General features: G+C 51.0%; 1 protein-coding gene and 1 long non-coding RNA gene across 6 annotated transcripts in view; one reads left to right on the forward strand and one right to left on the reverse strand.

The window, feature by feature from the left end:
* UNC13A (unc-13 homolog A) overlaps positions 1–3,218 on the reverse strand; it is a 65,962-nt gene extending 62,744 nt beyond the window's left edge. For all 5 annotated transcript variants that reach the window (XM_036315052.1, XM_036315054.1, XM_036315051.1 and 2 more), the window contains exon 1: positions 3,065–3,218. In XM_036315052.1, the coding sequence (XP_036170945.1) occupies positions 3,065–3,086 (22 nt within the window). In that variant the 5' untranslated portion in view covers positions 3,087–3,218. The remainder of the gene's footprint in view (positions 1–3,064) is intronic.
* Positions 3,219–3,342: 124 nt separating this feature from the next.
* LOC118658717 lies at positions 3,343–12,512 on the forward strand. The gene is made up of 4 exons (XR_004968349.1): positions 3,343–3,438; positions 3,669–3,759; positions 8,365–8,447; positions 12,172–12,512. It is a non-coding gene; the product is annotated as an uncharacterized LOC118658717 (long non-coding RNA).
* The last annotated feature ends 406 nt before the right edge of the window (positions 12,513–12,918 follow it).

A 12,918-nucleotide genomic window follows, 5' to 3' on the forward strand; every position in this document is an offset into this window, starting at 1 on the left:
AACACACGTTGGTGTGTATGTGTGATGCGGTTTTTTTCAGTGTGCAGATGATGTTTTATTGAGTTGTATACTTGAAACCTGTATGTTTTTGTGAACCAATGTCACCCTAATAAGTTCAATAAAAATAAAAAGGGGAAAAATCTGTTTCAATTTCTGGGTTCAAATATTATCACAGAGAAGCATTTTAGTATGATGAGAAGTCTGGGTTTTTTCATCATTACTTTAAAATTTATTGTTGGCAGTATTACAGATTGTGTGATGCAGTTTTATGGCATGTGTATTTTTTTATTTGCATGCATGTACACACTCCTGTGAAGCTATATACATAAGCATGTTTCTGCATGCGTCATCATTCACCTGTGCAAAGGAGCTGCTTTGAGTGTCCAGGCAAGTGCTTTCATGTTTGTACACACATAGCTTGGCATGTGCTTATGTGTATACATATGTGTTTCTTAGAGATTTGGGATCCTAGCATGTATGTATGGGTACATACCTGTATTTTAGGGCATGAGCAGATTTTTATGAAACAGGGATATTGTGAACACACATCAAACACACGTGGATCCGTGTGTGTACATATACAGACACACACTCATATTGCAGGGACCATGTCTGTGGAGCCAGACTGTGTCCTGTATACAGGTACACTATGTGCATGTGTCAACATGGTCATGTGAATGTGCACATTTGTCCATGTGTGCAGGCACAGGCATGTGGTTTTCATGGAGCCTTGCTGGATCCTGAGCCTTTCTGTGCACACAGGGCAAGTCTGGGTATGAAGGTGCCAGCTCATGTGTGCACAGGTATGGGTGCATGTGGGTGTCCCCTGGGTGGGTGGTCAGGTATTTCCTCAACTCCAAGGCTGAGCTCAGACCCATGGAAAGCCCTCCCAGCCCAGCTCCCCTGCTGTACTCTGTCCTCTCTCCCCCCATTCTCCCCTTCCACTGTCGCCAGTTCACCCCCACTGCGCCCAGCATTTCCCTCACTTCCCACTTCTCCCGGTTTCTCCCTCAGCCTCTCCCAGCATCATACTGCTCCCCTTACACCTCAGGGTTGTCCCCAGCCTTGCCCCTCCCAGCGACCCCCACCCCCACTCTGCTAGTGACTCCCTCCCAGTAAGTTCCCCAGTGTCGTCCAACACAATTGTTCCCCCAGACACCCATTTCAGGAAGCCTCGCCCTTCTTCTGCTTACTGCCCCCCTTCACACCACCCCCGCAGCCCAGCCTCCTGTTTGCGTCAGAGTTAAGGATGAGACGCTCCCCTCCCTAACCAGGCAAACCTTCCAGAAGAACCCAGCTCGGAGGATGTGAGGCAGAGGTGGGAAGAGCAAAAAGTCAGCCAGGAACAACCACCGAGGCTCCCCGCGCCAGTGCCAGCCCACCCAACGCCTCACCCCACTCCACCTCCCCTACGTGCAAGGCAACTTAGAAAAGGGAGGGGCCGGGAGGGGCCTCTGAGGCCTCGTCTGTGGAAGTGGCATGGGGGGGGGGGGTCGCCTCCACCTCTCCACTCCCCCAACTCCATAGGCCAAGAGCGGATGAGTAGACTTTTGATCCTGTGGGCCCGTCTGCCACCCAGCCCCGCCTGCGGGAGCGAGCTCAGGGAAGGGAGGCCCGTGTCTCTTTAAGAACACCAGCGTCCCCGCCAGCCCAGCCCGGCGCGCTCTGCACACGGAAAGCACCGCGGCGGGGAGCAGGAGGGCGGGGCTGGGTTTGTGAATGGAAAGGCCGAGGGGGAGGTGTGGGAGGGGGAGGGGGAGGGGGAGGGGCGGCGGGGACCATTCCGGGCTCCCGGGCCTGCCCCCCCAGCCCCCGCCCGCCCGCCCGCCCCGCGTCTAGGCCGACACACTCACACACACACACACACACACACACACGCACACGCACACGCACACGCACACTCTCCCCGCTGCCTAAGGGCTCCCGAAGCCTGGCATCTCAGACTTGGCTGACACACCTCTTCCCCCACCCCAGCCTTCCTGAAGGGAGTAGGGGTTGGGGAGGCGGACCCCGTCCCAATACCCAAGGTCGAGACCTCCAGAAGCCTGGTGGTGCCCAAGGTCCCCCAAAGCCCGAGTTCTCAGCAGGGGTGCCCGGGACGCCTGGGTCCTGGAGGGCTGGCTTCCCGCCCCCCCCCCCCCAGCCCAACCCTTGAGGTGGGGACCGCCTGGCCCCTCCCGCGTCCTCCCTCCGCCAACCCGGTGCAGAGCATAGCCTGGGCGTGGGCCTCGGTATACAGATGGCGTTCCGGCCCCAAAATAGCTTCACCCACCTCTCTTTCCCTCCCTTATGCACAAAATGGATGAGGTGAGGACGGGCCGGGAGGGGTGCAGGGGGGCACCGTACCTCCCAGAGGTCGGCTCCCTGCAGAGAAGGCCCTCCACGCGTGTTGAAGCGCGAGAGGGTCGGGGAGCCGGGAGGCCCTCAGCCCCTTCCCCCAGCCCCCAGTTCGGGAAGCCAGAGTTAACTGAAAAAGCGCCCCAGGAGCCCAATCACGGACGGCTCAGGGCGTGGGAGGGGTCTCCCCAGCCCCTTCCCAGCCCTCTCCACCGCCAGGGCTGCGGGATTCCTCGAGCTCGCGCTTGTCCCAGGACTGAGCCTCTTACCCAAATCTCACGCGCCCGAGGGTGGAGACCCTCCTCTGCACTCCTCTTCCAGTTCCGCACTCAGCCCGCGTGGGTCTGGAACCGCCGCCGTGCCCACAGCACAGGACTCCTTCCTAGCGCCCCGTAGGGTCCATTCCAGCTCCCAGGTCAGCCCCTTCCTCGGGGCCCCCTCATAGCCTGTCCTGCACAGACGCCCGGTCTAGACCGTCCCAGATGGAGCCCTAGATCCCTGCTGGCGCGCACACCGGCCTCCGCGTGCAGCCGTGGCCACACGACCCCCAGCAGCGGCGTCTGCCCTGACCCGGCGCCCCGACGCGCCGACGGGGGCTACCTCTGCAGAAGCCCCGCCGCCTGCATCCCGTTCGGCGCCCCTCCCCGCCGGGGTCCAGCCGCATCCACACGGACCCCGAAGCCAATGGGGTCCCCACTGGCCACCGCCCCGCAGCCTGGCCTCCTACCTCCAACGCAAAGTAGCGACATGTCTGCGGGGTCGCCGGCGGGCCGGCTCCGTCAGGTCGGGCTCAGCGGCCGCTGGGCTGGTGCATGGCGGGGCTGCCGCCCGCGCTCGGCTCACGCCGGGGCCCGGCCTCCGCCGCCGGCCATCTTGCTTCAGCACCGGGGGCGCGGACAGCGCCTGACGTGCGGCTGACGCGAGGCGGCGGGCGGGGCCGGGGACGCCTGATCGCGGCGGCGGGGGTGGAGGGGTGGGGTGAGCGGGGGAGGGGGGCTTTAAAGGGCCTGAGCCGGGCTGGGGCTCCCCAAACAGAGTGATTGAGGGCGGCCGCCTCCACGCAGGTTCCCTCCTGGTTCTCGTGTCTCCCGGAATCGTTCTGTGGGTTTGCTGCCCCTATTCGCCCTGAGTATCTCTATTCCTCTGTCTACGTCGCTGTCTCTGCCTCTGTTTTTCTATTTCTTGGTCTCCCTGGGTCTCTCTGTTTCTCCGAATCGTTGTCTCCATGTCTTTCTCCATCATGGTCTCCCTCTGAGCTTCTTTCTGTCGAGTCTCTGTGTCTCTGCCGCGGCCTAAGTCTCCCTCTGTGTGTCTGTTTCACTCTCTTTAAGCCGCTCAGCCCGTGGATCTGTGCATACGCTCGGACTGGATCCCATCCTCACTCCCTTGTACAACTGGAAAACTCCTATTCATCCATCAGTGGTGAGTTCGAACATACCTCCACCAGGAAGCCTTCCCTGATTCGCCCAAACTGAGCCTTTACTTTCTGGATGACCCCAGACCCCAGCTTCTCCTGGTTGGGTCCTGTCCCTGGCACAGCTCTGATCACCACCCCTCCCTACACATCTCGCTGGGCAGTTCCATGTAGGTCAGTGCCACCCGAAAACCTGTTTACTGTGTATTTCCTGTGCCTAGAACAGTGCCAGAGGTCGTGGGTGCAACATGCATTTTTCACTGCCATATAGTACTCATTCGAATAAGCACACCATTGATTACTCACTATTCAGTTGGTGGACATTAAAATTTCACTTTGGGTTTATTACAACCAAAGAATTTAGGACCATTCTCAGAAATACAGGCTGGTGAACATGGGTAAAGGTGGCTGATCATAGGACACCCACATGCACAGCTTCACAAGATAACATCCAATTGCTTTTCCATGTTGCTCCAGCAGTTTACATCGAACCACCACCATGTAAGATTCGGTTGCTACACGTTCTTGTGAACACTTTGAATTGTCCAGGTTTTTTAATTGTGCCGAAGTGGGAGAGGTGAAGTGGTACTTCTTTTTGGTTTTGATTTGCTCTCTGATTGTTCATGAGGTGTAACTTTATATGTAATTATTGGTTTCTTCTTAGGGTGAAATAAATGCTTGTCCAAGTATTTCATCCATTTTTAAATTTTGACCCCTTTTCTATTTTTTTTTTGGGGGGGGGGTAATTCTTTATACATATTAGATACAAATCCTTGGTTGGTTTCATGTGTTGTAAAAATTCTTCAACTTTGGGGCTTTTTTTCATTCTATTAATGTGTCATTTTCTGAACAGCAGCTCTTAACTTTTTTAAATCCTCACCCAAGGATATGCTTTCTTTTTGTTTTTAGAGAGAGGGGGAGGGAGAGAGAAACATCTATGTGAAAGAGAAACATTGATTGATTGCCTCCCATTGGTGTTCCTACCAGGGATCGTACTTCCAACCTAGGTATGTGCCCTGACCAGGAGTCGAACCTGCAATTTTTTTTGGTGTATGGGACAATGCTCCAGCCAACTGAGCCACCTGGCCAGGGCAGAAGCTCTTCATTTTTCAAAAAGTGATTTTATTGCCCAGCTGGTGTTGCTCAATGGTTGAGGGTTGACCCATGAACTAGGTTCGATTCCTAGTCAGGGCACATGCCGGGTTGCAGACTCGATCCTCAGTGTGGGGCATGCAGGAGGCAGCTTATCAATGATACTCCCTCATCATTGATGCTTCTACCTCTCTCTATCTTCCCCCTCCCTTCTTCTCTGAAATCAATAAAGACATATTTTTAAATGTTTTTATTCATTTTTAGAGAGAGAGGAAGGGAGTGGGATAGAGAGACAGAAACATCAATGACAGAGAAACATCATTGATTGGCTACCTCCTGCACGCTCCCCAATAGGAATCGAGCCTGCAGTCCAGGTATGTGCCCTGACTGGAATCAAACCAGTGATCTCTTGCTTCCTGGGTCAAAGCTCAACCACTGTGCCACACCAGCTGGGCAGAAGCTATTAATTTTTAAAATAATTTTTTTATTGTGGGAAAATTTGAGATATACAGCAAAGTTACAGAGTTGCAGAACTGTAAAGGGATAGAACACGCCTATAAACCCCCTTACATGAGGGTTATATGTATCTATGTAAAGATGAAAACATTAGCATACGCACTTATTATTAACTAAATAGCAGATTTTACATTTCACCAGTGTTTCATCTCTCTAGTCCAGGATCCGGTCCAGATCCTACATTGCATTTAGTCATCTTATCTTCTTGTCCCCACCTTTTGTTTCCTTATTTTTCTGTGTTTCCTTCTTTTTCATCCCCTGAACACTTTGAAGATACTGGTCAGGTATTTGTGGGAAGTTCCTTAATTTGGGTTTATCTGTTATCTCGTTATTAGATTGAGGTTATAAAGTTTGAGGGGAAGATCACAGAGATGGGGTTCCCTCCTTGTCACATCAAACCAGAGGTCCCTGGTGCCCACAGGTGATGTTAACTTTGATCACCTGGGCAAAGTGCTGCCTCCCAGGTTCATCTAACGTAAGTTACTATTTTTTCCCTTGCCCTACCCTGTTCCTTGTTAGCAAATTGCTAAACTCAAGGAGAAGGAATTGTGCTCCACCTCCTAGAGTGGGAGTTTTTACAAAGCTCTTAATTTAATTTTTTTTAAGAATTTTTTTTTATTGATTTCAGAGAGGAAGGGAGAGGGAGAGAGAGACAGAAACATCAATGACAAGAGAGAATCATTGATTGGTTGCCTCCTGCATGCAACCCAGGCATGTACCCTTGACCGGAATCGAACCTGGGACCATTCAGTTCGCAGGCCAATGCTCTATCCACTGAGCCAAACCTGTTAGGGCTCTTAATTTAATTTTTTATTGCTGTAAAATGCACACAACAAAATTGACCATTTTAACGATTTTATTATTTTTTTTAATCTTTCCCTCTGAGGATATTTTTTCCATTCATTTTTAGAGAGAGTGGAAGGGAGAGAGGAGGTGAGAGAGAGAGAGAGAAACATCGTTGTATCTCACACTTGGCCCAGCTGGGCCTGGGAACGAACCTGCAACCCACGTACATGCCCAGGGATAGAACCTGCGACCTTTCGGTGCTCAGGCCGATGCTCTACCACTGAGCCACACTGACCAGGGCCATTGTAACCATTTTAAAGTATACAATTCAGTGGTATTTAGTACATTTACAATATCGTGTAACCACCACTTGTATGTAGTACTAAAACATTTCCATCACCCCAGAAGGAAGACCTGTCCCCATGAATAGCCACTCCCCATCCCTTCTCCCCCAGTCCCTGGGCACTGCTAATCTGCTTTCCGTCTCTGGATTTATGTTAAATCTTTTCCTTTGCTGTACTCACACGGTGTCTTGTTCAAGGAATTCTTTTTCTTTTTTTTTTAATATATTTTATTGATTTTTTTACAGAGAGAAAGGGAGAGAGATAGAGAGTTAGAAACATTGATGAGAGAGAAACATTGATCAGCTGCCTCCTGCACATCTCCCACTAGGGATGTGCCCGCAACCCAGGTACATGCCCTTGACCGGAATCGAACCCGGGACCCTTCAGTCCGCAGGCCGACGCTCTATCCACTGAGCCAAACCGGTTTTGGCTTGTTCAAGGAATTCTTGTTTGTCCCAACTTCATCAAGATATTCTCATAGCATGTTTAGAGTTTTGTTATTTACAGTCAAGTCTTGGCCTCTTTGGGGACTGACTGGGGAGTGTGGAGTGTGATAAAGTCAAATCGCATATTTTTTCCATGTGGACAACCCATCATCCCAATACCTTTAAAGGAAGTTGTCGCACATGCATACTTAATAGTGAACAGACCAGTTGTTAAGTCCACGGGCCAGTGCTGTACCCACTGAGCCAAGCCGCCTGGGGCACGATTACATTTTTTAATCGGTAAGTTGCAGGAGCATAGAATGCAGTTGGGTTCAGCATCTAAGAAGCTTTCTCAGTTTTTGTAAATCTGGTACATAATTATATTTGCAGATCCTTTGGGGTTTGCATTGTCTCCAGTGATATCATCTGTAAACAAAAACACTTTCTTTTTTTCTCTCTCTCCAGTCTTTGAACCACTCATTGTTTTTTTCCTGTCTTCTTGCACCAGCCAGGGCCATCAGTACGATCCCAGACACCATGACAACAGGCACCCTTGCTTTGTTCCCATCTTAAAAAGAGCATTTCAGTATTCACCGTTACATATGATAGCTGGTGTAGGTTTTATTAGAAAATCAAGTTAAGGAGGTCCACTTCTATTTCCAGTTTGCTAAGATTTTTTTTTCCTTTTATCAAGCATAAGTGGTGAATTTTAGCAAATGCATTTTCTGCATCGTTGGGACACCTAAATAACATTTCCTCTTTAATCTGTTAAGGTGAATTACATCTCTCACTATGCTTAACACACATTGGTCTCTGTTATTCTCTGTCTCTCTTATCCACACCTCAGCTCCCTCCTGCCAAAGCCCTTGATAAATTGATCACTCGGATCCAATTAATTTTAAAGTGCCAGTGCCCCATTTTACTCCTGTCAACAGCTCACCTTATTTCAAAACTATTTATTTGAGCTCTCTCGTCTCTCCGCACGATCATGCCATGCTGTCTCGATCTTTCCCTTGCATTCCCTTCTCGTGGGTCCCTCTTTCCCTTGCTCTCCACACTATGCATCTACATTCATATCTTTAGCAAACTCTCTCAGACTCTCTGACTTCCCATCTCTTTTCTCTCTTGGCTTCTGATGTCTTGCTCTCCCGCCACCATCTTATTAAATCCACAGAGAAAACATCATTGAAAGATAAGTGATGGGAAATGGTGCACAACGGACGAAAAGTACAACACACATGCAGAGAGAGAGAAATACCACCCCCCCCCACCCCCCGCACCCCCTACCCCTCCACACACCCCCCGCCATCACATGCACAAACTCTCCTCCCAGATGTCTGAGCTCCTGGTCATCCCCAGAGACCGCACTCTTATCCAAATTTGCCCATCCGCTGTACAAGAACAGCCATGGAGACATCTGGGCTTCAGACAAGAAGGTTTCTTTCCACAGCATCTGCCGAGCTCAGCTTTGTAATGGAGAATGAGCAGAGCTTCGAGAAGTCTCAACCCAGGGCCATCCTGCTTGGTCTTCAAGTAAGTTCCTAATCTTTCCTGGGTGTGTTTGCTGTTTCTGGCACCGTGCAAGGCTCCACAGAAGGGACAGACATGAATCAGATGTCCATCAATTTGTTCAGCAAACGTTTGTTGGGGTCAGAGTGTAGACAGAGGGTAAAGGGCCACCGGGCTTCCAGGGCCCAGACTAAGACATCAAACCCAGGGTCCGCCCTCCACGTGTTTGTTCACCCACCCCCGCCCCAACTCTAGTTGCTGTTACCCAGCAGCAAGTGATGGTGAGCACAGGGAACAGAATTCAGAGCCCTCGGGAGTGCCGTATGCTCTCCTCCTCTTCTGGCCTTCTCCTCCTTGTCAATGGCCTTGCCCTGGATGCTGGGTGGGGTGGGGGTGGGGGAGTACTGAGAGGAAGTAGGACTTGAAGATCTCTGGACTGGAGAGGGGAAGAGTGCGGGAAGCCAATTCCAGCATGACAGCCGGGCTGAATCTGGAGTGGCTGAAGGGCATTTCCCCAAACCTGAAAGGGATGCATGAATTGCTTGCTTGCTGCCAGACAGCTCAGGGCATCTTAATCTACGTGTTATTGCCTCCTACTGGCCAAACACCTGAACAGCCATAGGCTAATTCTTCCAATCTGACAATGGACTCTGTATATGAAACCTGACCCTTTGAAGTGTACATCTCCACCTCACCTCAGGACAATTTGTGTTAATGAAAAGCATGGGGTCCTGAGATGAGGAGATCTTCGTTTCTTTAGCTAGGCTCCTCTGACCCCCAAATGCCTTTCAAAATTATGCTTCGTCTCTGGACTCCTTATTAAGTTATGCACAGCCCCTCCTCCAGATTGCTGAACCCTTCTAGACACTGGAACAAGAACCCCAGCAGAAGAGTGCTCATGTGGTTCCTGAAGGCCTACTGTGTGCTTGGCAGTATGCGGAGTGACTGACATGTGCTATCTCCTTTAAACTCAACCTCTAAGGTCAGGGCTGGGGCAAAGAAAAGGAGAAGGACTGGGAGGTGGTGGAGGAGGCTCTGATTGGGATGTTGGGAAAGGATTCCAGGAAGAAAGAAGCTGGAGAGTGAGGAGGTTTGGTAAGCATGGTGGGCTTGGGGGAAGGGCATTCCTGGCAGAAGGCATGGCAAGGGCAAATGCCATGCTGGACGTCCTGATCAGCCTAGCTGTTGCCCTCAGGCCCACAGTGACAAAGAGAAATCAGTGAAGACAATCTTGGTTTATCGCCTATAAAGTGGGGAAAAAAAAAAATATTGTTTCCTGGAGAACTAATGGTCCGAGGGCAGTGCCGACCCCTTGCAAAGTTTGGGACCTGACCTGCAGGCCTGGAGAAAGTAAAGCAGTTGGGTTGGCCTGGGGAGGGCTGGTAATAAAAGAGAGCAATTGGATTGGCCAGGAGGATGAGATGGGGCGAGGTCTGTAAGGGGGCAGGGGGGTGGGGGGATAGGTCCAGAATGATTGGGATAGGAGCTCCAGGCTCAAAGGTGGGGTCTCAGCCCACAGTCCCCAGAGTGACTAGCAGGGACAGCACTGGGCCAGTGGGCGATCCTATGGCTGGGGATGGCCTGGAGGCAGGGATCCTCCGGAAGCAAATTAACTCATTTAAAAAATGCAGGTCCTGTGCCAGACCCTGGTCAGAACTCTACAAATATTCACTTGCTTAATCCCCATAATCAATTTTACCTAGGGTGGGATTATCCTGGTATTTTTATTTGTTAATTGTTGTATCCAGAAGTGGATACAACTATAACTCCACTTTTGCACCCACCCTGTAGATAGGGAGATTGAGAATAAAAACATTAAGTCAGGCACCCAGGTCACACGGGAGGCAAATGTCAGAGCTGAGATTCAAACCCAGGCAGCCCAGCTGGGCCCCTTAACCCCTACATTCTACTGGCTCTCATTCTCCCAAATCTCCTAAAATGATAGTTTTCAAAAACAAAAAAGCAAGGCCTCCCTCACAATTATTGAGATCTTGCTATGTACCTTTTATGCCATCTCTCCAAGCATGTACAGCACAATCATTTCCATTTTACAAATGAAATGGAACCAGTGCGTTTGCTGTTTCTGGCACCGTGCAAGGCTTACTAATTTCCATTTTACAAATGAAATTAGTAAGGCATAATTATGGGGACTAGCCATAATTATAAGAAACTAGAGGCCCGGCACAATAAATTACAAAGATGTGACACTGGGAGCCAAGGTGGTGCTATATCCAAGTGAGAATCCCAGGAACATGTGAGACTCATCTACCATTAAGCCTGAGTGACCTCATGAGGGTGGCCAGTGGGAGCCCCAAGCCTCTGCTCTCTCCGACCTCCAGACCCTTGGTGCCACCACTGCCCCTGGCCAAGCTCCTCAGTGTCCCCCAACTCAGGGCTGCGCCTTCATTCATGCCACCCCTCTGAGTCCTCCTTTATCACCCTAGACCAGTGGTCGGCAAACTGCGGCTCGTGAGCCACATGTGGCTCTTTGGCCCCTTGAGTGTGGCTCTTCCACAAAATACCACGTGTGGGCGCACACGTACAGTGCGATTGAAACTTCGTGGCCCATGCGCAGAAGTCGGTATTTTGTGGAAGAGCCACACTCAAGGGGCCAAAGAGCCGCATGTGGCTTGAGCCGCAGTTTGCCGACCACTGCCCTAGACTGACTGGAGATATCATGGACTCACACCCAGCCTGATGAGAGGGCTGAGAACCTTCACACAGGGCCTCCATGATGTTACCTTTGACAGGAGGGAAACCGACAGATCGGAGAAGCCAAGGCATTTGCCCAAACTGAGCAGGCAGTAAGAGGCACAGCTACACTTGAACCGCCTCTCATGCCTCCAGGAATACCATTAAGTCACTGACAAGCAAGGCGGCGTGAGCCCGTTGGTGTCTGGGGATCCCAAGCACCCCAGGGTCTTGTAAAAAATGTTTGAGTCCTGACCGGCGTGGTGCAGTTGGCTGGGCATCGTCCTGTGCACCGAAAGGTCACTGGTTCAATTCCTGGCCAGGGCACATACCCAGCTTTCCGGTTCAATCCCAGTTGTGTTTCTCTCTCAATCCCTACCCTTCCTCTCTTTCTAAAATCAATAAAAACATATTTTTAAAAAACACAGACATTTGAGAACCCAAGATACGTACACACTTTGGCTCCAGAATGCAAAAGGAGGACAATGTCCAGGTGAATCCATGTTTAATTACATTCAGGAGCAGGCTGTCAGCTTTGGCGGGATTAACACCATTGCATCTAGAAACAGGCCAGACATCTACTCAAGAGAGTTACCTGTGGCCAGTTGATTTCTAAAACAAAATTATAAATTACAAGAATACCTAACTGGTGAGCAGTTAGTGTTAGGGGCAGAAATAGAATTGTGGGGACTAGCCATAATTATAAGAAACTAGAGGCCCGGCACACGAATTTGTGCACGGGTGGGGTCAGGCAGGCCCGCCCTGATGAAGGCCTATCAGTGCCTGGCAGGGGCGGGGGGACAGGGGGGAATGGGGACGTAGGAGGTTGGCCAACCAGCCCTGCCCCCAATCATGGGGGGCAGGGGGAGGCGACCTGGGGCAGGTTGGCCAGGGGAGGGGCCACAGGTGGTTGGAGGTGCCAACCCATTGATTGGGCCTGATTGGGCTGGTTGGCCGCCACAGTGCACGTCATAGAGACCGGTTGTTCAGGTCGCTTGGCTTTTATATATATAGATATTAATCATGCTCTGTTAACCATGATTTCTGTTCTGATTAGAGGAAGCACATTCTAACTTGGCTGAGAGTTCTACGCCCCAGGACATGGGAATTAACACCGAATGCAGTCCATCCTCCTTTTCCAAGAACTGTACAATCTGGTCCTAGAGGTGCCTGCTCTTTGCAACACCCCCCCACCACCCCCACCAAGCTCACATTGCCTGTAACCTATAACCGTTATACCTCACCTACTTCCCCGCGCCTGTAATTCCTGCCTTCCCATGTAATCTTTTGTCCTTCTACCCAATATAGGCAGCTGGTTTATGGGGAGGAGTAGAGCAGATTTTTGTGGGTGACCCGCTGTTCTTGCATACTGCTGGCACTATTGGAATAAATGCTCGAATATGCGTCAACCCTGTCTCTGCTTAATTGGCTCAAGTTGTGACAGGCAGCCGGGGCCCAGTGGTTGTCTGGTTTCATTAGCACCTACAGGGGCTGGTTCATGCTCAGCGCGCTTTTAATTCGGGTAAACCCCACAGCAACCCTAAGTGGAGGCTGTTCAAGCGACGGAGAAACTGAGGCACTGGGAGATCGCACAGCTGGAGAGAGACCCCAGCTCGGGTTTGAACCCCTGTGTAGTCCTTAACCTTGTGTTTTACAGCCGGGACATCAGTGCGATGGGAGATGGGGGTACAGTGGTGGCTTCTGGCTTGCTTTTCCGGTTTGGATGTCGGGAAATGGCACTCCCTAAGGCAGTGATGGCGAACTTTTTGAGCTCGGCGTGTCAGCATTTTGAAAAACCCTAACT

Source organism: Myotis myotis, unplaced genomic scaffold (assembly GCF_014108235.1).
Source record: "Myotis myotis isolate mMyoMyo1 unplaced genomic scaffold, mMyoMyo1.p scaffold_m19_p_6, whole genome shotgun sequence".
NCBI classification, from domain to species: Eukaryota; Metazoa; Chordata; class Mammalia; order Chiroptera; family Vespertilionidae; genus Myotis; species Myotis myotis.